Below are 25,763 nucleotides of genomic sequence, written 5' to 3'. Positions count from 1 at the left end.
AAAGACAGGCCCAGCATAGAGTTTCAGTTAGAGATGATGAAAAAGTTCTGGAGATGGACGGTGGTGATGGTTGCACAATAATGTGAAAGTACTTTAACATTAAGTGAATGATACACTTAAAAATGGCTAACATGGTACATTTCATATTGTACACAGCTTACCACAATAAAAAAAAATTTAAAGGTCCACTTAGCAAAATAAATTCTTGAAAACAATTTTTTAAAGATTTTATTTTTTTTTTTTTTTAAAGATTTTATTTATTTATTTGACAGAGAAAGAGCACAAGCAGGGGGGAGTGGTAGGCAGAGGGAGAAGGAGAAGCAGACTCCCCGCTGAGCAGGGAACCTGACTCGGGGCTCGATCCCAAGACCTTGAGATCATGACTCATGCTGAAGGCAGACGCTCGACCAACTGAGCCACTCAGGCACCCCTAAAATTTTATTTTTAAGTAATCTCTCCACCCAACACAGGGCTCAAACTCACAACCCTGAGATCAAGAGTGGTGGGCTCCACAGACTGAGCCAGCCAGGTGCCCCTTGAAAACAATTTTGAAACACACTATGCAACACTGCTCCTAAATGTACACTTATCCAAAGCATTGACCATTGAGACCACCATTCACACAACACAGTTTATTTTCGTTTTAAGCTATCCGTAGAAGGAAGGAAGGAAGGAAGGAAGGAAGGAAGGAAGGAAGGAAGGAGGGAAGGAGGGAAGGAGGGAGGGAGGGAGGGAGGGAGGGAGGGAAGGAAGGAGGGAGGGAGGGAGGGAGGGAGGGAAGGAAGGAGGGAGGGAGGGAAGGAAGGAAGGAAGGAAGGAAGGAAGGAAGGAAAAGGAAGGAAGGAAGGAAGGAAGGAGGGAAGGAAGGAAGGAAGGAAGAAGGAAAGAAACTGTAGCAAAAGCACCATTAATTTACCTGTGGAAATAGTCACAACCATAGTCAAATTGTTTCCCTGAAGGCAACAATTGTCCTGGTTTGTTTCCTACCCATAGCATCCAGCATCTGATACCTGAAGCGTCACAGTGCACATAAAAGGAATGTTCAGTAAGGCATCTAAAAATAAATGTAAATCATAAAGCCTGTTAAGTGATGATAACAAAGGCAAAACAGGCTCAGGACCAAGTCTTTCCAGCCTGAGTGCCACAGTCACCAGGTCACTCTGACCTTCCCTGGCAGGCAGCCCTGGACGCTGGAAAAGGTGACTTCCCAACCAGATGGAAGGAGCCTGGCAGCCACGAGGGGCTGAGTCCTGAGGGGGTGTCTCAGGTCCAGGCATGAGTGACAGTGACAGCAGCTTCTGACAAGGGAGAGCACCCCAGCTCCTGGCCTTCCCAGGAGGCAGGCAGTGCCTCTGTATCTGCACATTACAGATATGGAAAGAGCAAGTTTGAATAAAGATATGCAAACAGGTAGTTTCCATTTCTCCACGGAGCAAAAAGGAAAAGTGACTCACTCGAGCTCTCATTGGAACCAGCACCAGTGCTTTTTCCACTGTAATGTGTCAATCCAGAAAACTGAAAGAAGCTCCTGGCCAGGGACCATAACTGTAGTCAGGAGAAAGAGAAGGAAGCTAGAGGGACTCAAGCCTGGACTTGCAGTCTCCTTCTCCTTCCCCTTCCCCTTCCCATTCTTTCTCCTTCTCCTTCTCCTCCTCCCCCTCCTCCCCATCCCCCTCCCCCTCCCACTCCTTCCACTCCTCCCACTCCTCCTTTTTTGAGTTTTGGGGGACAAATTGCTAAGGACTAAAGTAGGGGATGAAGCCACCTCTGTGGAGCGTCATACCTATATTCACCACCAGAGGGGGCAATTGCTCCACATCGGTGGTCTCTCTGCTTGGCTGAGAAGGTGCTTTTCTAAGGTGAGAGACCCCTAAGGCCCTAAGTAAGGGTCATTCTAGCTCGCCCCTGCCCAAGTGTGGCCTGCATTTACCTAGCAAACATCACCCCGTTTTAGATAAGGGAGGCATTCAGAGATCATCTTGTCCCAGGCAGCTGGCTATTTCCCCCACTCTTAAAAGAATTCCAGAAACAGACTCCGGCACCTCGCTGGGCGGCTGTTACAGGGCTGTCGGTGTTGGCTGCTGGCTACTCACAGCCCCTGAGACAGGAGCCACGTAAGGGCAGGTTACCCCTGCTCTGGGTGACGGCGCTTTAGCCCCTGCAAAGGGAGCCGGGGTTCCTGTCTCCTGCCTAGGAGTCCCAGGCTCCTGCTTCCATCCTTCAGGCCACCTCACAGACCCCGCCTGAGAGCAACACTTAGACCCTTGGTCTTCGAGGCCAAATCCCAGAGCCCCTTTGTGTGCCTCTTGAGCTTCTTGTTCTAAGAAGTACCCTTTGTGGGGGTGAATTTGGGCTCATGAGAAACCCCATTTAGAATCTACTCCCACCCCTCCTTGCCCCCAATGCATCTGTCTTTGCTTCATTCCATCTGCTGTCCTCAGAGGAATGGCTAATTAAATTGAAAAGAGCTGGCCTATTTTTGGTGTTTTTCAGCTAAGACCTGGAGGAATAGCCACAAAGTTTGGAAAGAACCCCAGGGAGGCTGAAAAGCCCTGGAGTTGGCTGGTTATTCTAAGATTGGCAGGTCCTAAATCCCATAGGCTGTCTGCTCCAGTTAAGGTTCCATCCCAGGCTCTGGGTCATCAAATTTGAGGATGGGGTAAACACTGGAGGAAGGGGAAATATCCTCCTGGGTGTTCTTGATCCCTGCATCCTAGAAGAGACAAGCTCACTTATTTGGCCTTGTTTTTTTTTTTTTTTTTTTTTTTTTTTTTTTTTTTAGGGAATAACACTTGTTCTCTGGGGAAAGATGACAGGGAGTTGGGATGAGGGGGTGAGATGTTGGGGGGAGGCAGGGACGGAGCAGAGGTACAGATCCCTAGCTCAGGTTCCTTCACCTGCATTTGAACAAATATTGTGTCCTCCCAGAAGATCACTTTCTACCCAAAAAGAAACCTCGTCATGTTACTCCCTACATGAAAACCTCCTTTGGTTTCTTATTTATCTGCTTAACTGATAAGTTCCAGAACTGGATCTATGATGTTCTTTTAAATTAGCCTGAACCTTTCCCACTAGATTCAATTCCCGCCGTCCTGTGTGCTAGCCACCCTGCGTGTCCCCCTACCCTTTCTCACCTCTTGCTGTTCCCACACATTTCAAGTCCTCCGCCAGGAATTTCCTTCTCTGTCTCACAAATTCTACTCACTGATGGACTCAGTCTAAGTGTTACCTCTCCGAAGGCTTTTTTTTTTTTTTTAACACTTCTAGTCACTGTCTCTGCTGTGAGTCTCTAGAACTTTAATAATCCCTCCATCATACCTGCGACCAAACACAATATAGTGATTTTTACACACATCTCTGTTCTATGTAAAATATTTGCTCCTTGAGGGCAGGGAGTGTGTTTTGATGTGGGAAACAAAGGCAGAGGAAAAATTATTAAATCTACCCCCGCCTCCAGGATCCTGTAAGTCTACTTTAACATATAAAAATCCCTTTGGAAACTTCCTTTATCTCTAAACCCCCCAAGATACATGTTGGTAATAACCCCCCCAAGCATATGGCCCACTGATACATATCTGAAGGGTCTCATGACTAAGGTTTTATTAGACAGTAATAAATGACTTTTTCCCAACAATAGCTAGCCCCCCGCAAGGTCCTAGAAACCTTACTTCCAAAATTCCTTAGAGACTTACACTATCCCTAACTCCCTCCCAACTTGAAAGTCTATAACGGGCCGGTCCTCATGCCCCCGGTGCAGCTCCTTCAGCCCACGGCTCCTGTCCCCGTGCCTAATAAAACCACCTTTTTGTATCAAAGACGTCTCAGAAATTCTCTCTTAGCCCCTGGCCTCGAGCCCTTACGTCTTCCCTACATCATGTTTTATCCATCCAGATAGCCCAAATTCCCAGCATGGAGCCAGGCAAATTTTTATTGATGAATTGCTTGGTCAGTTAGGACATCACTCTTGGAGGTGGAGGAAACCTGTCCTCTCAAGAACCCAGCGGGGAATGGGGCGCCCGGGTGGCTCAGATGGTTGAGCGTCTGCCTTTGGCTCAGGTCATGGTCCCAGGGTCCTGGGATCGAGCCCTGCATCGGGCTCCCTGCTCAGCGGGGGGCCTGCTTCTCCCTCTCCCACTCCCCCTGCTTGTGTTCCCTCTCTCGCTGTGTCTCTCTCTGTCAAATAACTAAATAAAATCATAAAAAAAAAAAAAAAAGAAGAACCCAGCGGGGAAGATGGTTCAGAAAGTTCAGGCAGGCGGTTCAGAATATGATCCTTCCAAGAGGTGAGGCGAGGAGTAATGTGTGGTCAGACAACTACAGCCCGATGGCTGTCTTTGTCCATGGCCATTAGATAAAATCGCAGGGGTGGAAGAGCTGAAACTTGGCCCTGGGTGGATCCAGTTGCTAAGTGGCATTCTGTCACAGTGAAAGAAAGTGCTCCCAGCCCTTTGCCCACCTGTCTTTCAAGCCCCAGCTCACATTCCCACTTCCTCCAAGAAGGCTTCCCTGAACACTCCTGCTCCTGCCTCCCCAGCTAGAATACCAGGTTCTTTTTTTATTTTTTTAAGATTTTATTTAGTGATTTGAGAGAAAGAAGGAGCAGGGGGAGGGGCAGAGGGAGAAGGGGGCTCCCTGCTGAGCAGGGAGCCCAACACGGTCCTCGATCCCGGGACCCTGGGATCATGACCTGAGCCGAAGGCAGACGCTTGACCAACTGAGCCACCCAGGAGCCCTTAGAATACCAGGCTTTTGAGATTTTATCTTCAGTGGACAGCACCATGCTGGTGCATGTTTTGTGCCCCCAAATTGTTTATTGATACTGATGGAATTGCCTGCTCAGAGACTGTGTTGTACATACTCTATCCTGCTGGGTCCACTCCCCACGCTTCTCCACTGTGCTCCGTGCCTTGGGAGTTTGGCTTTTTAGGATTACACCAACCAGTCTCCTCGCCCCTGACTTTCAGTTAGGTTTGGCCAATAGGAGGTGTGGGCGTAAGAGGAGATGGCAGCGTGTTCGTCCCCTTGCTTCCTCCCTGCTGGCCAGAGGTTGGCCCTGCCTGTCTTCCTCTACCAAGGGCACTCTGTGGAGTGGCCGCCCCCTGCGGCGTCATCGGCAGCCGTACTCTCTGAAATCGCACCAACCGTTCCTTTGGCCAATGTGGCTATCCCTTGGGTGCTTCACTGTCCCTTAATAGTTTCCTGTAACCCTGCCCCAGTTTTGTAAATAGCCTCTTCATCAGACTCTCCCAATTACTCCTCTTTGAGTGGGGATTAGACACGGTGGCTTTTTTACTCCCTTGTCTAACTCCATGCCTGTCAGGATTCTCCAGATGGTGGCTCCACGCTGGTGCTTGGGAGATAAATTGGCTCAGAATCAAATTTATTTATTACATTCCAGGAACTTACATGATTCTGCATATTTCCCACTCCTCACTGATTTCTTAAATTTTCCAACCAGAGAAAATGAACCTTTGTCCCCAACCTTAGGAGTACCTTCATGGAGCTTGGAGTTCCAGAATAGTCCCTGAAATCACAAATAATCCTGCTCCCTTCCTATATGTTCAGTGTTTTTCTGAACCAGTTAGATATGTAAACATGGAGTGTTTTTGTTTGTTTGTTTGTTTATTTCTTTGAGGGGCTGTCCCAATTTCTCCCTTGAACTCAACCATTAAGTCAATAATCTTTGGGGCTGTTGAATGTGCCCCCCCCTTCCAGTTCAGGCTCCTTGAGTTTAGGTTTCTTGGGGCTGACAGCTCCTGCTGTCTGGGCCTCCCCATTCCACAGCACCATGTCATCCTACAGGGAGCAAGTTTTCGACCTCTTGTGATCCCTAGCCTGCCATGCAGACACCCTCTGCAATGAACAGGTGCACCTGGGGCTGTACATTTTCCCTCATGATACATAGGGCCTTTTTCTCACCAGCAGGATCTGAACAAACAGGTCTCCTGGCTCAAGGTTCCCCAACTTCTCAGGAGCTCAGATCTGAATAAGGAGGGCTTTAGCTTGCTGAATCGTTTCACCTAGTTCCCGGGACTTTGGTAAAAACTCTTCTCCTGGGAGCCTCTCTCTGTGTGCTGCCCTAGATTGCCTCAGGGGCCCTGAGAGCCGGATCCAAAACAGGCTGCCTAAAGGGAAACTGAGGCCTAGAGAGGGGAAGCAGCCACTGCCCTGAGTCCCTGAGTCACAGGAGAGGGTGGGTGGGGGAAGGGAGAGCAGACAGGTGTACTGCTGAAGGTCATCACATGCAGACGTTCTGAAGTGAGAGGATTGGGGGGGGCGGTGCACGCATGGGAGACAAACCTACGGGAAAGAAAAAATATGAGGGGTGTGTGTGTGTGTTTGCACGCCCACGCCCATGCGCACCCACTGGAAACAATAGCTTTGGCCACAGACTTGTTTGTAGAACTTTTGCCAGTCTTTTTCGCCTTTCAAGTCCTTTGCCTACACTGCCCTCCTGGGGGTTATCACCCTTTCCCAGTGCCAGGCCGTGGGGACTGACAGTTTTGCCTGGGGTGAAGTCTGCCAGTTGGCTCCCTCCCCGGCTTGAAGTGCCCCTTCCCACTGCTTCCCCACTGCTTCTCCCCTGTCCACTCCGGCCCCATAAAGAAGAGCTGGCACCCTTGCCCACATAGCTCCTCATGCCAGATTGAGACACTTGAGTTGGGAGATTACCGGAGCTCTCTTTTTAACCAGCTTGGGCTCATGTGACTGGCTTTGGTCCAGGCAGACAGATGCGGGCCAGCCCTCCCGGCTGGGCACACAGCACTATTTATTTCCTACCGGGTTCTCTGCTGGCGAGAGCTGGTGGGGTGGGGCTTTCTCAGGGCATTTAAGCCTCAGCTGGCGCCACCGAATTGCCCCAGCCTCAGCCTTTGCCCCTTCCCCAACCCTGTAGGTAAAAATAACCCCCATTTTGGCACCTCTGGGGAGTTGGATGAGGGCAGAGGAAGAGAGTCCCTGAGAATGCACGGTAAACACTGCATGGGGTGGGGATGGGGTGTTGAATGGGGCACCTTCTTTTGATAGAAGCAGGGGAGAGTCTGGCTCCAAACCATGGCTCAGCTACTAACCAAAGGGACCAGGGTGTTTGGTGTCTCCAGTGTGGGGCTCAGTCTCTCACTGGGTCTGTTTGGAAGAGCCTGGGCACCATGCATTCATGATCTCTCAGAAAGGAGGCATTGCAGACAATGGGTGGTCAGTGGGGGACAAGGTCATGTTTAGTGATGAAGAGGGGCAGCCACCACAAAACTCCTTTGTTGACCTTCACCCCCACCTCTTTCTTTTTCTTTTTCTTTTTTACTCCTAGGGCACTAGTGCATGTCTACATCGTATATATCTCCCTGAATGTCAACTCTGCCTGAGCTTTGTTTAACTTCCACCAAATTTTTAGAGCAAGGACTTGTGTCTTAGTCATGTTTGGATTGCCCAGCAGGGCGCCTGGCACACAGAACATGGGAGAGAAGAATGGAGAAGGCAGGCAGAGAGAGGGGGGCCTCTAGGGTGCCCCTGCGGAGCGGCAGCTGTGGGGGGCGGGGAAAGGGCACTCCCAGGGCTTCGGGGGGGGGGGGGCCTGCTGTTGTTCCCTCCCCGGTTTCTGACTTTACCTACCGAGACTCCGCGGTCCCAGAAATCCCAGCCTTTACCCCCTCCCCCAGCCCCAGCTCCACCCAGGCTCTCCGGGCTAACGCTGCACCCTTCTCCAGGGAGGTAGCAGAATTCAGGGCCGGGAATAAAGAAGGAACGGAGGACATACTCTCTGAAAATGCAGCTGCCCAAGGTTGGGCTTGGAAAAGGTAGGAGGGGTGGCGTGTGTGACACTGCCGTTGGGCAAGAGCTGTCCCTGCAGGAAGGAAGACCTGCCGCGGAAGCTCCTGACCCCTATTATTTCGGCAGGATTGAGGGGAAGCCCCGGCGGTCCGCCCCTCCGCTTGGCGCCCCCAGAGAAGTCGCAAGCCTCCCCTGTTCTCACTCATGCTGCTTTGCCTGGGCGGTTCCTCTAGCATTTTGAAGCGGAGAGTGATTTGGGGATCCAAGGAGAAGAAAGGAGCGCTTTTACCGAGATGGGACTGGAACCAGGACAGTGAAGGCCAGCTGCTCAAAAACTGCAGACCATGACCTCAGAGGGGAAGTTTCTGCATCCATCCCAAGTATTCACCTCAGTCTCAGGCTCCGCCCGGGTTTGACGATGGGACCGAAATGAACGATGTCCGAACGGCCGCCGCCGGAGAAAATAGCAAAGCTAGCCAGCAAGTTGTCGAAGGAGGTCGGCAGAGAGGGAAGAGTGGGAGGGATCTCCGGTGCCTGCTCCTTCCTCCGCCCCTGTGGTTGCTCTGGAGAGTGAATTTGGGATACAATGGGTGTTTGAAGAGGGCGTACCAGAAGTCAAACCCCTGGCCTGAAATCATGCTAGAGCAACCTCAAGGGTGACCCATTCACTTACAGATTTCCACAAATTTAAAACCAGAACAGAGCGTAGGTAACGGGAGTTTTCTCTAAGCCCATTGCCTCGTTTTTGTTAAATAACAAAACCTATGAGAGAGAGGTGGGCAATGCTGTGGATGCTCCCATCCCTGACAAAGGCCACCAAAGAGCTTCCCCAACCCCCAACCCCCAGCAGTTGCTCAATAAATACGTCAGGGTTGAAAGAATAAATGCACTAACAAAGGCCTGTATGGACGTGCTTCAGAAGGCAGAGATGTTTGGGCAAGGGCTCTTCATCCACCCTGGGAATGATTAAGGAATCTCTGCAGTGGTTTGGATTGGGTATCCTGGGTCTGCTCCTGCATCAGGAGCCTGTCAGCAGCCAGATGCAGAGGCAGGGCTGGGAAGCCTTTGCAAAACAAGGTCAAATTGTGTCCAGGCTCCTGCTCTAGAAAGATCAAGAGCAGACCTTAGCATTGTCACAGTCAAGTTGCTGTCACTTCAGGTTTCTGTCTCTGGATTGAAATGCCTTCCTGGATAATGAAGAGCAATGGACAACACACCAAGCGCTCTCAGTGCCATTTCATTGCCTTCTCTAAGCTCTAAGTTCTGAAAAGCCCTGGCGCTGTCCTGGCTTGGGGTATACCAGATGGTGGGGAAATGTGAACAGCATGTGGAAGGCTGATAGAATTCTGCCTGGCCTATAGTTTCTCTTAATGGGCAGCTGCTTTCATGTGAGTACAGGAAGGCCCTTCTCCAGCTTTAGGCCAGGCTCCCAGAAGGCAAAAGCCTGCTCAAAAATCCAGGGGACGATTCAAGGGTGGCAGAAGGCGGTCCTTGAGCTCAGTATTCACTGAGCTCCTGTTGCCAGTGCAAAAATGGTGCAGGGCCAGATCAGAAGCAGGCAGGAGTGAAGCTGCCCAAGGGCCGCTAAGAACTTTGTTTCCCTTTCCTTCCATGCGCTCCGTTCCCTCAGGCTTTAAGTTATTGAGTGGTACAAGGCCTTAGCCTAAGACAAACACTGAAACTTCCCAAATAAAACTGTATTCCTTGAAGCTGCTTGTTAGGATTCATCCTTAAGTTAAGCCTGGGCCCCTGAAGGCTAAATGCCAGAAATACTGATGGGAGAGCTGATGCTTAGGGCCCCTGGGAAAATGGCCACCCCTACATGGCTTCCCATTTCCCTTCTTTACAAAGGCAGGGTGTATGTCCCCTGGCTCTGGGGAACTACAAGACAGGCAGAATCTCTGCAAGGCTGTCTCTCATCCTACCCCTTTATTTCGTTTTTTGAGCACTTACTTTCTCTATCATTGTCAGCACTGATAACCCATAGTGACTGGTGCCCACTCACCACATTTGGCAACACTTCAGGGTATGAGACCCAGGGCCAACTGGGGAAGTCCTCAGACTTGGTTTTGAAACAATCATGAGATGCTGAAAAATTCTCAAAGCATTTCATCTTTATTTTTTAAAAAACAAACACACCCCCACTCCAAAACCAAAATAAAACAAAACAAAATCCATTGACTCATCCATGCCAAACTATACTTTCCAGAGGAAGCGTGTCAGCAGATTCAAATGAACAATGATAGAATCCCATGATACCAAAATGATTCAAATCTGATGCTTTAGAGGCTGACAACCTGAGCTGAAATAGTCATGGGTCACCATCTGGCCTGATTTGGGGCCGTTCTTTCTTTTTTAGCTTATTTGTGTGGTGGCAGAGGAGGTGAGACTCTTTCTAGGCAACAGGCAGGCAGGCTTCTCCTGTTATAGAAAAAGTATGACAGTCTAGGCACGACTTAGCGGTTGGTGAGCTATATTAAGAATCATATTCTCTCCTTCAAAGTCTAGACAATGTATTTGTAGCTCTGGCTTATCTCAGGGGTTATGGATCTCAGGGACCGGAGCTTTTAGTCCTTACAAGGATGGGTTCATTGTGACTCTTAAAAACTTGCCTCACTGAAATTAGCGGGCATACTTTAACAGACACTTGGAAAGGATTACTGCTAATCACATTATGGTTGAAGGCCAGGTTTGGAAGTAAATTCTTTTAAATTCCTGGGATTTAGGAAATACAGGTTGAAGATGATAGTGGGACATGTTGAACTGAGGATATTAGGAATATTATTTAAAACTGGGAGGCTGATCCTGGCAGAGGACAACTCTTCCTTGACGTGCCAATCCCTTGTCTTGTCTCAGCTGTCTCCTTATTTGGAAGACTCCAGGTCGTTCATATCATGGATAGCTGCAGTTGCTATGCGTATATTAAGTTTCAGCCGCTCTACAGACCAGTCATCTCCAACATGACCGAAGTCCTGGAGGAAAACATACTCTGTCACCTGGTTCAAAGGTTAAGTACTTATCCCTAATTCTCAAAGGAGAGAAGAGTGTACAGAGGCAGTCCGGATGATCGTTGCCACTTTTCCATCTTCCATGCTGAGGACATCAAACAACAGATGCATGAGAAACAACTACAAGTTTTCCATGGTTCCCTAAGGCAGGAGTATTCTGTTAGGAAAGCTCAGAAGCATTTATCAGCTCCTACCTAAAATTTAGCATTTAACTTTAATTATGCCTACTTAGGAATTAGGCAAAACAGAAAGTTTTTCAACATGACTAGCTGCTATAGATCCAAACTGTTTCACAGTGGAACTTTTTATTTAATCTCTTGTTCTGTTGTTTTTTGATCATGCAATAAACCTCACTCTTTAACAGATTAAAGGTCAAAAAAATTAGGAGTATAATGACATTAGCCAGCTAACCCGTCTGTCCCCAACCCTCTTAAAACACCTAGGACTAGGAACACCTGGGTGGCTCAGTTGGTTAAGCATCAGACTCTTGATTTCAGCTCAGGTCATGATCTCAGGGTTGTGAGATTGAGGCGCTAAGCTGGGCATAGAGTCTGCTTAAGATTCCTTCTGTCCCTCTCCCCACCCCTGTCTCTCTCCCTCTCTAAAAAAAATACCCAAAAAGCAAAAACCAAAGCCAACAAAAAACCCCACCGAGGACTAAAGCATGCTACTATAGTCATAAACCAGTCTTCTGGGGAAGAGCCAGGTACACACCCTCTCCTCTTTCAGAGTCTCCAAGGGACAGAAACAGAATCTTTAAGTCATAGATAAGGTTATTTTATGGCTGCATTTTTCACTATTATCAAGACGTCAAGTGCTGGACCAGAAGGAGGTGTCCTCACATAATCCTTTTCGATTACCCTTTCTCAAAAAGGAGAGATTACAGACTGGAGATTGTGTGGGTCAATTTAAAAGAAGACAAAAGGTGAGCACATTCCTGGTACATGGAGGGAAATGAACCTCCATCACCTGCACATGATCAATAGCATTACACCTGGTTCATTTAGAGCATCACGAAGACATGGGCCTGCCCATTTGAAGCTTACATTCCAATAAAGGAGAAATCATGATAGCATGTGATGAATGAACAGATCAATCACTGTGAGGACAGAAGGTAGGACAGAGTATGATACGAGGAGCAGGTATTAGCTGGATTAGATCTCAAAGTCACGTTGAAAGAAAAAAATGACTGTAGGGATAAAATTAAACAAAAATTCCTACCCAACTCTTTTCACAGTGCTAATAGCAATTTGGAAACTTAGTTGATTCTGTCAATTCAAAAATCAGTAGAAGTCAACCAACTTGACCTGTTTAATTGAAATGACCAGAACAAACATGGCTAAAGAACAATTCAGTAACTGTCAGTAAGACAGCCTGAATCTCTGCACTAACTCTGATCCAATTCAGTCACTCTCTGCTACGGGCAGTGATCCAAGTGACAATTTAACAGTGGCTGATAAAAGGGGGCACTGGGTAACAGCCTCTAAAAATGACAACTTGCCCCTAAATGTGAAACCAACTCCTAAACCTCCCCAAATCCATCTGGCACAGCCAGCACGTTTTAACCAGCCCACTCTCCCCAAACCTGACTCGGCTGCTGAAGCCAGGAGTCCCAGCCAGCCTGGATGACTCTGCTCTATGTCACTCTCTAGGTTGCCAAACTTAGGCAGAAACACATCCATCCACCTTCCCAGAGCTTTCTAGAATTTGTCTGTGGTGTCACGGGTTGTCTATAGCCTGTCACTTGGCCTGGTTTCAGTAACCTAAGTCTGCTCAATGCCCAGGAACAGACCACGTGTCAACCTCAGCCACAGGTTCCCTTTTCTCCCGTCACAGATGGCGTGGGCTGACCAAGGAGTTCGCTCACAACAAACACAAACATCCAGATCCTGGGCACAGGAGATGTGTTTGGGGCAGCAGTCTTTTTAACACTGTTTGCTTTAAAGAGCAGGTCTTCCACACTGATAACAACGGGCAAAACAACCTCAACACATGCTCTGCCAAGATAACGTGGGGGCTTCTTCTGCCACTTCTCTGTTAGGTAGAGAGCTTAGCAGGAGTTGGAGGGGCCTAGAGGAGGTGTGTATTCCATCGCCTTCTGTAAACCTGGAGCGAAGGAAGCGATTCAAGTCTCAAATAGTGCAGTTGTTCAGTCACCAGAAGCACCAGGACATGCCCTTTTCAAGAGGCCGAGGCCTCAGTCTGAACCCTTGTGCCCGGGACCAAGGCCACGCGGTTTGCTCTCAGCTTTCACAGCCTGTGCCGTGGCAATAAGAGTGCTTCTGGGTAAGGCAGGGGTTCCTTCAGTGACATGCCCCTGGCATTTCTCTTCCTTTGGTTATGGTGTTGCCCAGCGGTCTTAGGATCTTCCAACCTTATGGAGTTTGCAGATTAAATTCTACAGTAAAAATGGAACTGGATCATCCTGAGAATGGTGTTGAAGAAAGCAATGGTCTACCTCCGAGAATCCACTCTGAGGACAGAGTTCGGGCATACTCTTGGAGCGTGAAAGTAGAGGGGAAGAAAACAGTAGCATTGGGTTATTTAGTTACTGTACCTTCTCCGCCCTTCAAAGGAAGACATTTGGCTGGCAGTTAGCTTTACTGCAGCCCTCACTGAATCTTAGCAGAGAAAAAGAAAGGATGTTGAAGTGAAGGAAAGAGAAATGGATTACCACCGGTGTGTGGATTTTCTTATAACTGAAGTTCACCCAGAATCTGGGGAATAGTCTTTGGCTTAAATTGACAATGGGGAGATTGTGGCATGCTGAGGTGGCAGAGGGCTGGGGAGAGAGGAGGGAGGGAGGTGGGCTGCACTTAGGTTTCTCTGAGAGTGATCACTTTTATAAGGAAGAAGTCCATGGAAATACAGCAAGGAGGCTGGTCTCCAGGGTTCTGAGAAACTCGGGAACTGCAGTTTGCTTGCTGCTTCTACCTTTAACATTCATCTGGGGCAAAGCTGCTTTATGTCCCTGGGAGACACGGGTGCAGTGGGGTGGTAAAGTGATACATAGGACTTAGTTTTAAAACCAGCGCTTGCTAAAGTGGTAGGACATCCACAAAATGTTTTTCCCGGGAAACAAATCAGAAGCAGAAAAATCATAAAAATAACCACAACAATATAAAGTTAAAACAGCACACATCACAGGATTGAGAGAAAGAGAAATGAGTCATTGGGAAGCAGTGACACCACTTCTTCAAGTGACTAAGAGCTTCCAGAACCTTCCCCTGCCCCATATTCTGCTGAGCCCTTTCACCTGGGATGAGGTGAGAATGGCCTGCTGGGGCAAGAGGGCTAGCTTCCGCTCTCATCCAGAACCATGGCCGTGTCCCAAACTACCCCTCTGGAACAGAGGCTGAGGGAGATGAGAAGTGACGAGTGGTCAGGATACACTTCTCGGGGCACCTTGTATCTTGAGAGAAAGGGACTTAAACCAGGAGCAGCATACATAAGGTGTGTACATCTGATGACAGTAACAAAGATGCGCTGACCTACAAAAAGTCATTTAATGTACATTCCAGGATGGCCAACACAGGCTGGTTAGGTAATTAGCCCTTAAAGAGTTCTGTTACAGTCATATAAAAATGTTTTGCCTTGTTAAAAAAAGAAATCTAGTCTAACAAAAACATATCCACCAATGGGCTTGTATTTTTCCCCCATGTTCAGGTTTGCAAGATAATTAAAAATACAAACATATACGTCTCTGGGCACAGCACGACAGTGCTGCCAAAACTCATTAGCTAATGAGTTTTGGCAGTACACTGCACAGAGGTATACCCCCACTGGTTTCCGACAATAAGTTAGCTTTAAGCTTATTGGCTATCCCGACAACTGGAGGCAGCTTGGAACCCAATCCCTGGAAAGTGTTTGCAGGATTTACCACCCGTTTGCCTGACACCTTCTCAATGGTGACAGGCCTGGGCACAGACTTACTAATCCACGGATGCCTTAGTGCTTGAGCTGGGGTCAAACGGGCAGAGGGGTCCCAGTGAAGACACCTTTTCAAAAACTCTATAAACAAGTAGTCCTCACATCCCTTCAATGCTGTCACCCAGTCTTTGCTGCCTGGGGGACCCCGCTTTTTACCCCTACGTGAGCGACCCCCCACAAGCACAACCCTCCCATCTGCCTGAGTAGTCACAGAACAGTAGCGAGGTAGGCCCTTGGAGTTAATGAAGTACTTGGCACGTTTGGATTGCTCCAGAAGTTTCGGTGGTGGCATCCCTAGCAGCTCCATCATGCAGGCCAACTGGTCTCCTTCATCCTCTCCGGGGAAGAGAGGCTGTCCTGTTAAAAGTTCTGCAAGTATGCAGCCAAAACTCCATATGTCTATAGGTGTGCTGTAGCGGCTTCCTAAGATGATCTCTGGAGCTCTGTAGAACCGAGACTGGATATATGTGTAAAGCTTCTGGTATTCGAAACAGCTGGACCCAAAGTCAATGACCTTGGTCGCACTGCGTCCATGGTGTTTCAGGAGAATGTTTTCTGGCTTCAGGTCACAGTGAATGATCTTATTTTTGTGGAGAGCATCCAAAGATTGCAAGATGGATTGAGCAAACTTGCGAACTAACTGGACGCTAAAACCCTGAAACTTGTTTTTTTTAATTAGCTCATAAAGGTCTATGCTCAGCAATTCGAAGGCCATGCAAACATGGTTCCGGAACGTGAAACTTTCCAGCATGTGGATGACATTCATGCTACCAGTTTTGTCCTGCTTTTTAAGATGCTCCAAAATCCGGATCTCCTCAGCAGCTTGACGATGGAAGCGCTTTTCATTGCGCACCATCTTTAGGGCCACATACTGTCGAAGTTTGTGATCGTAGACCCGGGCTACCTGCCCAAAACTTCCCTTGCCAATAATTTTCAGCACCTCATATCGATAAGCTAGATGGTCGCGAGGCACGTGAATATAGGCCCCATCTGCATCATCATACCCGCCATTATTGGGACCCCCGATCACTCCATGTCTTTTTTTGGCATTTGGGCCCACGAAGTAAATTTCCGGATAATTAATGATTTCCAGCTTCTCATAAGCAGTGAGGTGGTGTTTATATTGCTTCAGCGCTTGCTCTGGAGTCAGTGGTACCACTTTGGATGCTTTGGCTGAACTGCTGGGTTTTACCGCATTCGAGCTATCTGAACTTTTACCCTGAGAGGCGGTAGGAGAGCATTTTTCAGAGTCGTTGATGCCATCTGACTGAAGAGTACTGGATCTTCTGTTGCCAAATTCTTGAAACAGCTGTTCTACCTTCATCTCACCTCCATTCAGAAAGCGCTGAGTGTGATCTCTTGTTAACTGCTCAGCAGTGATCTATGGAAAAGAAAAATGAATGTAATGGTAAAGCCACCAAAAATAGGGGAAGGATGAAAGAATCCTTCCCCTGCCTGAACGACTACAAAACTGTCCAGTCACGTAGGTTACAACGACCCAAAAGTGAGATAAGTAAAGCAGGAGTCAATAGAGACTTGAGTCTCTATTGAGTATACTCCCCTGAGTATTATGGCCACCTCAACCCCTGATATATGCCTTGCTTTGTTCAAGAGAATGGTCTTCTTACCAAACCCTAAATGTGCTAAGTTCCTTCCAATAGGTCTTTCTGCTGAGAGTCTTTTCACCCCACCCACTCTGATCCTGCACTCTTTCAAGGCCCAATTCAAGTCCCTCCCTTCCATCTAGAACTACTCCAAGCCCATGCTAATTAACCTCATATCCTAACTGTAGCTTTTCAAATCTGTACCACCTGATCTGGCACTTGATTATATATGTACTGTCTCATATTGTTTACTGTTTCAAGTATCTTCCCAATTCTTAAGGGCATATATCAGAATCAAAATATGCATATTAAAGTGTTCTATAAAAAGAAAAGGAAAAGAAAAAGAAAAAAAAAAGTGTTCCATAAATGATAAAGCACCATTAAGGGACAGAAGCAGGATTTGAACCCAGGTCTTCTGTCAGTCCAGCATCCTTCCCACAAACACCACTTGGCACCGGGTTCTCCTAGTATCTGTACTACTCTCCACTAGGGCTGAATGATGGCTGTGGCCTGGAATCAAGCAAGACTGCATTATCTACTCCCAGGTTCCCCCCTAAATGACTGAGTGCTTGTAGCTCAGCTCACTGAATCACAAGAGTTCTAAGCCAGAGAGAACTTCTGAGATCCTCTGGGCCAATTCTTTATGTATCTGATGAATAACAGTGAGAATTCCAAGGCCCCAGGAGGGGTGGGGGGTGGGGGGGGGATAGGATGGGAGAGGTTCTGATAAAACTCTCCTGAAGAGACAGTGTCTCTCTTCTGTGTCTCTCACCTACACCTACACCCACTCTTCCTCAGCAAGAGCCTAGGTGATAAAGGCATATTACTCTTTTTACTTGAGTTTACTTATCATACTCCTTCAAGAAACAGTAACTCCCCAAAGAAAGCTCTACTTATTCCTCTGAGATGAAATAAAATTCTATAAAATTGGAGGAAATGAAAAGCAAAAAAGAGAAATACAAAAAATTAAACACACACACTAAGAAAAATTCAAGAGGGTGCTAGAAGGAAAGAAGACAAGGTAAAATGAAAAGGTAATGATCCGAAGTGGCCAAATCTTTAAAAAATAGAATTTTAACATAACCTAAGAAAACAGCACATGGCCTATGACCTAAATAACAATATGAAAGACAAAATATAAATAGCAGCAAAAAAAGAAAAAGATGAAAAAATTTAAGTGTTGGCAAATTTTACATACAGCTGTAGTCATACAAGAGCAGGACATTCGCGCCTGCCTGCTCCTTTCAGGTCACTTAATCAATTTAAACATTTATGGAGTCTTGTAGTTACAAAAACAGGGCAGAACATGATTGCACACAAAAGTGACACAGGCGACACAACTGTAGCCACACTTTGGCCAGCAGTGTTTAAGGGACGACATATGGACCGCGAGAAAAATCTGATACCAGAATGGAGAACTATCACTGGTCAAGGAAATAAATCAGGCCTGCAGACAGAACCTAAATATCTTGCTAAGATGTAAATATTATGCAACATTTTTTATTATCAGTAATTAAGTCAAATGACTCTTCCTGTACTCAGGGCTGAAAAACCAGAAGGGGGTCCCATTCATCTACCCAGCCATCCATGTGCCAGTCACAGGAACCCTTGCTGTTCACTATTACAAGTGCTAAATAAAAACAACCACAAAACAGATGTTCTCAAGGAACTACAATCCAGGAGGAGATAGGGTTTGGCTGAATGAGGGAATTATAGGTAGATTTACATAATAAAAGCGAAACTTTGCATGCATCTCAGCCAGTTTTCCTTAGAATTTTTACTACCTAACTTTAATGCACTTACGTATTTACTTCAAGTGTGTTGGGGACACATGCTGAAGAAAAGAGATGTCTAACAGCCTTGGCTTAGGTTGGAGTCCTGGCTATCCTGCTTAAAAGCTGTAGGTCCTTGGGCAGGTTGCTTGACCTTTTGCTCAGTTTCTTAGCCTTAGTTTCTTTATTTATAAAATGTGAATAATACCTACTTGCAGGATGCTGTGTGAATCAAATTATAATTAATAATATATGTGAACGACCCTTACAAGCTATAAAACATTTTACAAACACTGGTAATAATTAGACAAAATTCTCAACATATTAAGGTTTAAACTATACGCCCTCTCTTTGCCCTTTCTGTTTCTCTCTTCTCTCTGTGGGACCTCCTTCCATATCTCCAGTCTCCCTCCACCAGACATCTGGCACTACATAGGTCTCCTGCACATTGATGGCTCCACAACAGGCCCTCCTTTAGGATACATGGAAATACCTCACACACTTTCTCTCCGGCATAAAACCTGCCTTCAACTTGCTATACAATTTAAGGTGTCACCTCTCCAAGATATTGGAACTTTAATAGAAGAACAATGCCTTAACCCAAAGGAATGACTCTCTAGAAACCGTGATCATCAGTGACAAGCTGGTAAGAAAGGGATCTGAGGGTCCATCCCTGGGTATTTTACCTACTCTGCTTACATGTAAGAATGTGCTGGCTCTGGAGGTCTTCATTTCTGTTTCTGATAAAGAGAGGGTCTCAGGCACAGAACATTAATAAGAACAGATATAGAATAGAAATTTAATTTTCACAGAACTATTACAATAAAATTAAGGATGTCATTTGGATTTCCTGACTCATGGTTTTTCCTTAGAGTGAGCCTACATCTCTCGCCCTGTAAATTGAGTCTTATTTTTGCCCCCTGGAACTACATAGGAGTGTCCAAATTTCATGTAAAAGTCCTTCAATACCTAAAAGGGGCTGTCCTACCCCCACCATTTTTCCCTGGGCTCATCATCCCATTACATCCTCTGCTTCACATGGTTGCTTACTATCCTATTCACATTCACAGCAAAGGCTGCACTTCATGTCTCTCTTGAAGTGTGGCTCTCAGAACAGAACACCATGTTTCAGGTACAGTCCACTATGGATTATCAAGGCTTGAATCTCCTGTGAATCTGAAGAATTCCAGGAAGGAGTTTTTCCACACAGGGAGGGGTTCTCTTCTTAGGTTTCTTTCCTTTCCTGTACATAACTCAAATCCTGGCCTGAATCAATTATGTATCAAGACTGTTGTGCTATAAATAAAATCTTCCTCCCATTGTTCTAGTAGAGTCTACAATTTGCACGCATGTTAAAGTATAATAGTTATAGAATACTATATATTTCTAGTCTGTAGTTATAATCACAATAACCAAGCAGTATATATGACCAACTATACCAATTATTTTCTTAATTATGTCATTATACCACAGGGACAGATAATGCCAGATTAATCATGTTTTATTTAAGAATGCTTCACATACTCTGTTAATTTGGAGGGCTCTTGACATTTCAAATAGAATCCTCAACTGTGTTAGTCAAGTGTTGAAGATCTTGTTGGGAAATTCTGAGAAGGAATATACTTCTCATCCAGACATGAAACATTCCATCCTCTTTCCCTAGCTCTTGGCCCTAAATCTGCAACACAAAGCTTAACCCAATAAAAGCCTATAAGCAGATGATTTATAGTATACAATGAGAACATAAGAACATCTTGGATAAACAGTGAAGCCTAAAGGCTTTGTGAAAAGAGCAATAGGGTCTGGGGATGGAGTCATGTCATAATGAACTATAAATGTCAACAAAAGGTCAAAGAGCATTTTTTTCAGCAAAGTTTGCAAAGACACCATTAGGTTAGAATGAAAAGCCTATGTCCCAAGGTTACTCTTTATATTATACAGGATGAAATTCATTTTGATCCTGAAACATACAATTTAATTGACGGGCTGGGAGATGATTAGCATTGGCTAACTCTAAATTAAAGTTAAAATGAACTTTTAAGTCACATGTTAATGCACCAGCCCAACTGCAAAAAAGTTTCCCACAGAGACATGCTAATTGGCAGCCAGTAATCAAGAAAACTGATGGTCAACCAGAGGAGTATGTGATTCTGGAGCTCTTAGAGGTTTTTCACATATTAAAGAAATAAGCTTGCTGAGGAAAGGAAACTTACTATACTCCAAAGAACAGGGTGAAAAAATAAATAAATAAAATAGGGTGACCAGCCTTCCAAACATATTTAGCCAATACTCTGTAATATTATTAGCCTCAGAACTAGTGAAAAGATTGATTTTAATAGCAAAAGCTGACAAAAAGTTGGGGAAGGCTATGAAAAATGCATGTAATTTTTTTTTGGAATATCGAAACAATTTGAGGTCTTAGATACAGAAATGTGAAGGAGAAATTACAAATTAGTATATTCAGTTATTCAATTTGTTCATTAGGTGATAAATGCAGCAAATGTTAAAGTCACAGGATAGCTTCTCTCTATCCTGGAACTCATCCAAACCCTGTTCTCCCTACTACTCTGTGTATGCTGAGGGAATATGAATTAGTATTTTTATTACCTTAAGTAAAACAGTGTCAAAAGCTAAATGTCTGCAAGATCCAGAATGATTAAATGCATCAAAACCAAACTGTACTATTCAACTTTTATTTATGATCCATAAAGTGTTTCTCTGTAGCATACTAATAAGCTAGGACTGCATTTCTATCTGGCAGGAAAAAAAAATGGGCAGATCTATGAATTCAGGGGTATTTTCTGTTTCTGGTTTTTGTTAAAAATGAGTTTTTACAACACACTGTGTCATTCTATAGCAAAATAAACATTCAGCAGATAAAAGTAGCTTATTATTTTTTTCCTAATGCCATATATTTATCCCGGTGACTGAAAGGAATACTTGTGGCTCCAAATCAAAATCAGTCTGTAAAGCTAAACTTGGACCACAGCAATTGTTATTTCAAAGTCAAGAGAAACCAAAAGGAAACAAAAGAGTCTGGGTTGCCAGCGAAATGTAACTGTATCTTGGGCATTAAGTAGCACTTCCTTCTTTCCAAGACAACTAGAGAGCAAAGAACTACTTCATTTACTTACATTTAGTCTTCTGGATAGAGGCGGTTCAGAAGGATTGCAGAGTACATTTGAACAGGGTGGGCATTTGGTTTCATCTATCATCATGAAGGTATCATAGACACCATCCCCCAGTCTAGTTGAAAGGATTACAGATAAAATCCTCATCAGTAACTGGAGTATATAAACTTGTATTTTCAAAACATTGTGTCTTTATTGCCTCACATCTGCCACAAATAACTAATACAAAAAAATGTCTACACTGCATGTTGGCACTGAATACAAACAACTGGAGTATTTGGCAAAAGAATAGAGGAAACCCAACTTTTCTTTTTTTAAAAAGGAAAGCATTTCTAGGTTTGTATTTTGAAATAATTAAAACAAGTCTTACTTTGTGAATGTTGTTAAAAAACAGGGACTATCAGGGTGCCTGGCTGGCTCAGATGGTACAGCATGTGACTCTTGATCTTGGGGTTGTGAGTTCAAGTCCCATGTTGGGTGTAGAGATTAGTTAAAAATGAAATATTAAAAAAAATAAATAAAAATAGGGACTATCAAAAGGATCTCATTTAACTTACTTGAAAAAAGAAAGACTAGTTTGAATCTGAAGCCTGAAAGCTAACCAGAACAGGAAAAGAAAGAGGGAAAAAAAAAAAAAAGGCAGAAGTAACTATATTTTAAAAGTCAGACACTTGGATTTTAATCTCAGCTCTACCACTACCTTCTTCCTTGAGCTTGTTTTCCACATGTTATAATGGGAAGAATAGTTCCAGTCTACATGCAAGAAATAAAAGGTCTTCTTAGGGCTCTCTTCTTTTTATTATTTATTTATGCACCTACTTAACATCTATCTAACTTGTAGAAACCTACAGTGAAAAGCACAACAAATACTAAAGGGAGTCTCTAAATTACAAAATGTACTGAATTTCACTTCTTTACCCACTTCATTTTCTGGTGGATGGTGGAAGCTAAATGCTAAAGGATTAAGGACCACCTCTCTGTTCTTTAGCCCTGTGCCTCCACCACAAAAGAGGGAGAGGGTTTATTTAATCCACAAGATGGTCCTAGATAATGTATTTCATCTGCCACTAAGAACATGAATTTCCCAGTCACACACATCAGCCTTTCATTGTATCATTTTTACATAATACACTAGAAATACAATAATGATGACTGGGTTGCAGGGGAAGAATTTTTTAAAATCTTTTAAAATATGCTGAAATATTTATTTCAATTTTTTTATTTCAATATTTAAAGTTGCCTTTAGAAACGGTTTTGTAAATTAGTTCTAGAGCTTTCTTAATTGATGTGTCATAGAAGTACAAATAATTTAAAAAGTCCACTAAAATTATTTTTTGGAATAGTCTTTTTAAAAACTAGCTCACATTCTGATAGCATTATTTACATCTTTAATGGAAACTGCTTTCTGACAACCAAAAATTCGGGATATGGCTGACTCTTCGCTAACAGCATGATTGTAATAAATAAAATAGGACAGGCGTTCACATTTATAGAGAAAAAGACACTGAAGACCTGCAAGTATTCCTATAAATAGGCAGAGGAAATTACCCAAAGGAAGTCTGCATGCAAATGAAGCGGGGAGGGGGGCGGGGGGTCCCTTGTCTCCTTTTAGGTGTAAAATACAATGCAAGGTGGAGACTCTGTCAAAATAGGATCCCCAGAAAGCCCTACTCAGCACAAGCCCTAACCTGCATATCCGAAGCCAGACCGCACCCCTCACGGCAAAACCGGAGTTCAGCCCTTGGTTATCTGCTCTGAGCAACAGGGCTTCCTTGAAAGGTATTGCTCCCTGCCTCCCCCAGTTTGTTAAAAAGCCCCACAAAAAGTCCCAGCTTCTTAGAGTTCCTTACCATATCCCCGATCTAGGGCTGCTTTTCCTAACTCCGCTCTAGCCCCCTCCCCCGATCACGGTGGGCTGGGGGGGGAGGGGAGCTGACGGAGGGGAAGAAGGTGGGCCGATCCCCCGGAGGCGATCAGAACACTTCCCTCATCCCTCCTGCTAGGGGCTCACTCCAACCTCAGCCCAGGCCTTCCCCGCCCCCGGACCTCGCCAGCCTGCACCCGCCGTCCACTCGGGCGCCCCCAGCCCGTTACCCTGCGGCGCCGTTACCTCCGCTGCTGGGGCGGGAGTCCGGCTCCAGGCGGCCCCGCATCCTTCCGCCCGGGCCCGCGAGCGGTGCCTCCCATCCGCTAGCTCGGGACCCCGGGGGGAGGGGCGGCGGTTGGCGGGTCCGAAGTGCAGGGTTCACCTGCGCTGGGGCGGCTGCCGCCGGGGCCGCGACGCTTCCCGGGGGAATCTCGTCGAGACACTGCAGATCCGCGCGCCTTTGCTCGCGACTCGCTTGGCCGGGAGTGGGGAGAAGAGCGACAGGGGCGGGAGGGGGAGCGGTGTGGTCGCCTAGCAACCGCGGCACGCCCCGGGAAACGCCTCCGCGCCGCTACGCGGTGACGCCTGGAGGCGGGCCCCGAAGCCTCTCCCCACTGCGAGGCGCTTGGCACCGCCACTCGCGCAGGCTCCGGGAGGTTCCGGGCGGGACGTCAGTCCGCTGTGCAGCGGGTGTTCTCTGGAAGCGAGTGAGGGGCGGGGGCCCGCTACCGCGGGGGGGAGAAAAGCCCCGACGGAGGATTTGTGAAAGTAGCAATTAGCCCCCGATTTCTGCCTCAGAAGTGCGGCCCGCCCCTCACCGTCTACTGTCCTTCACGTTGTAGCCTGAACCTCTAAAACCTCCCTTGAGTATGTATTTTAAAATGAAAAATGTGTAATTTCCTTAGGCTTTCCCACGGAGGGGCTTCTCCCCGCCCCCCGCCGGAGGGTAATGAAAGCAGTAATAAAAACGTAGGAAGCGTAATAAACTCATTTAGTGACACTGTACCAGCGCTTACGAACACCGTTTTATTTAATTTCAGCGACCACACCATAATGACATCCCCCTTTTACAGATTTAAGTAGGATCCAGAATTTAAGCTGACATTTGTCTGACTCCCCTGCCACGGGATGCCGCGGATGGTAGGGCGCAAAGAGCCATTCTACCGACGAGGAAACTGAGGCCAGGGGAGCCCTGCTTCCCCGGGATCTTCTAGTTGGCGCAGTCCGAACTAGAAGTCTTCAAATTCCCAAGCTTCCTTTGGCTGCACCAGGCCCCCTGGAAGGCTCTTCCTGTTGTTGTTTTTTTTTTCCCTGGGAATGTTTAGGGAATTTGTTTCTTCCTTTTCTGAAAAGTGAAGAAACCTCAGTAACCCTAATGTCATGCGGATTTCTATCGTTGGAACGGAAGTGAGAGGGAAGGAGGTTAAAATTGAAGAAATCAAGTGTGGCTTCCTTGTGCGTGGTATCTAATCGGATTTCCTTGAACCTACAAAACACGAGGCCAACAGACCCTCCAGGAGAGAAACAAACGTTCTCAAAATGCCGAACAGGGGCGCCACCTCGTGGGGCTTGGGGACTCATTGTCCCACAGCAGCATAGCATAGTCCATAAATCTGAAAATTTTCATCCAAGGCTCATTTCCGTGTGACTAAAAGTCATATTCCCCGTTTTCATACCTCCAAATAAAAATGTCTTTAAAGATTCAAAGGTTTTTCACTTTATATAAGAACGTGTCAGTTTGGGGAACTTTATTCTTTGTGACCAATGTTGCTTTAGCTCCTCAATGATATAAATAAAACTTCTTCCAGTTCTTAAAGTTATTCTAATTTTATAAGTAAGCTTTTGTGGGTTTTTGGACCCTCCGAGCCGCACCCCTAGCAATCCTGCTTTCATATAGGTTTGTGTTAGGGCTCCTGTGGAAGCTTTTGTTTGAAGAGAGAGTTTCATGGCAACAAAACTTTGGACTCGATTGCTACTGGGGTCCCTTCCAGCTCTACGATTGCAAAATTCTACTGAATAATCGCTGTTCTTATTACTTGCGTGGACATCCTAGACCACTTTACTGCCCTGAACATTCGAATGGGACTTGCCCCCACAGGTTTTCTTGCCTCACTCTGAATCACTGCTTTGAGAGAAACGCATCTCCGGTTTCGGACATACCTCTGTGAGCCAACCTGAAGCATTCCTGCTTCCCTTCCTGCTCCTGAGGTAGGAAACAGAAGCTTCCTTTATCTTTAGCCTGTTCCCACGGTCAAGGAAGGAAGGAGTCCTTGGAGGTGCCGCAGCTTCCTGGATCTCTGACCTTAGTGGTCTAAATACTTTCCAATATTTCTTCAAAGAGCCCCTGTTTCATAACAGTCTGGCTGGGTTAAACATTGGGCTGGGTTAAAGTCCAACAAAGGATCTAGCAGGAGCTTCCACACCCTCTCTGAGCTGATATCTTGTGCCCTCTTGAGCAGCTTGAGCAGCTCCCACATGATTCATGTCCTTCCTTCCCCTCCAAAGCCCTGCACAAAAGTAGTTCAAAATAGCCATTATCTTTCTCCACATAGCTAAAGCCAGATTTAGCTAACATGGATTAGCCAAATATATAAGATGCCTGCCTGACCTTTGAAGCCAGTTCCAATATATCCGCAAAATCAGGAAATTGTAACAAACAAAAAAAATGGCGCTATTCCAGGGAC

The 25,763-nt window shown here is 46.0% G+C and overlaps 1 protein-coding gene across 1 annotated transcript; it reads right to left on the bottom strand.

The window, feature by feature from the left end:
* Nucleotides 1-13,622: 13,622 nt before the first annotated feature.
* Nucleotides 13,623-23,550, bottom strand: DYRK3 (dual specificity tyrosine phosphorylation regulated kinase 3). The gene is made up of 3 exons (XM_028120327.2): nucleotides 23,323-23,550; nucleotides 21,216-21,327; nucleotides 13,623-16,086 (listed from the first exon to the last, which is right to left on the bottom strand). The coding sequence occupies exons 1-3, from the start codon at nucleotides 23,397-23,399 to the stop codon at nucleotides 14,512-14,514; spliced, it is 1,764 nt and encodes a 587-aa protein (XP_027976128.1). The 5' UTR covers nucleotides 23,400-23,550; the 3' UTR covers nucleotides 13,623-14,511.
* Nucleotides 23,551-25,763: the final 2,213 nt, after the last annotated feature.

The sequence above is a fragment of the Eumetopias jubatus genome, unplaced genomic scaffold (assembly GCF_037043125.1).
Source record: "Eumetopias jubatus isolate StellerSeaLion01/CBP00866 unplaced genomic scaffold, mEumJub1_p1.0 scaffold_12, whole genome shotgun sequence".
Classification (NCBI taxonomy): domain Eukaryota; kingdom Metazoa; phylum Chordata; class Mammalia; order Carnivora; family Otariidae; genus Eumetopias; species Eumetopias jubatus.
This window is presented reverse-complemented; position numbering and strand designations above follow the sequence as displayed.

Bases quoted from the DNA above. Each gene is read 5' to 3' on its own strand.
- DYRK3 (XM_028120327.2), bottom strand. From the start codon at position 23,399: ATGGGAGGCACCGCTCGCGGGCCCGGGCGGAAGGATGCGGGGCCGCCT. The intron at 21,328-23,322 runs GTAACGGCGCCG...CCTTTCAACTAG, and splicing joins CTCCCGCCCCAGCAGCGGAG to ACTGGGGGATGGTGTCTATG. The intron at 16,087-21,215 runs GTAAGTAAATGA...TCTTTTCCATAG, and splicing joins CTCTATCCAGAAGACTAAAT to ATCACTGCTGAGCAGTTAAC.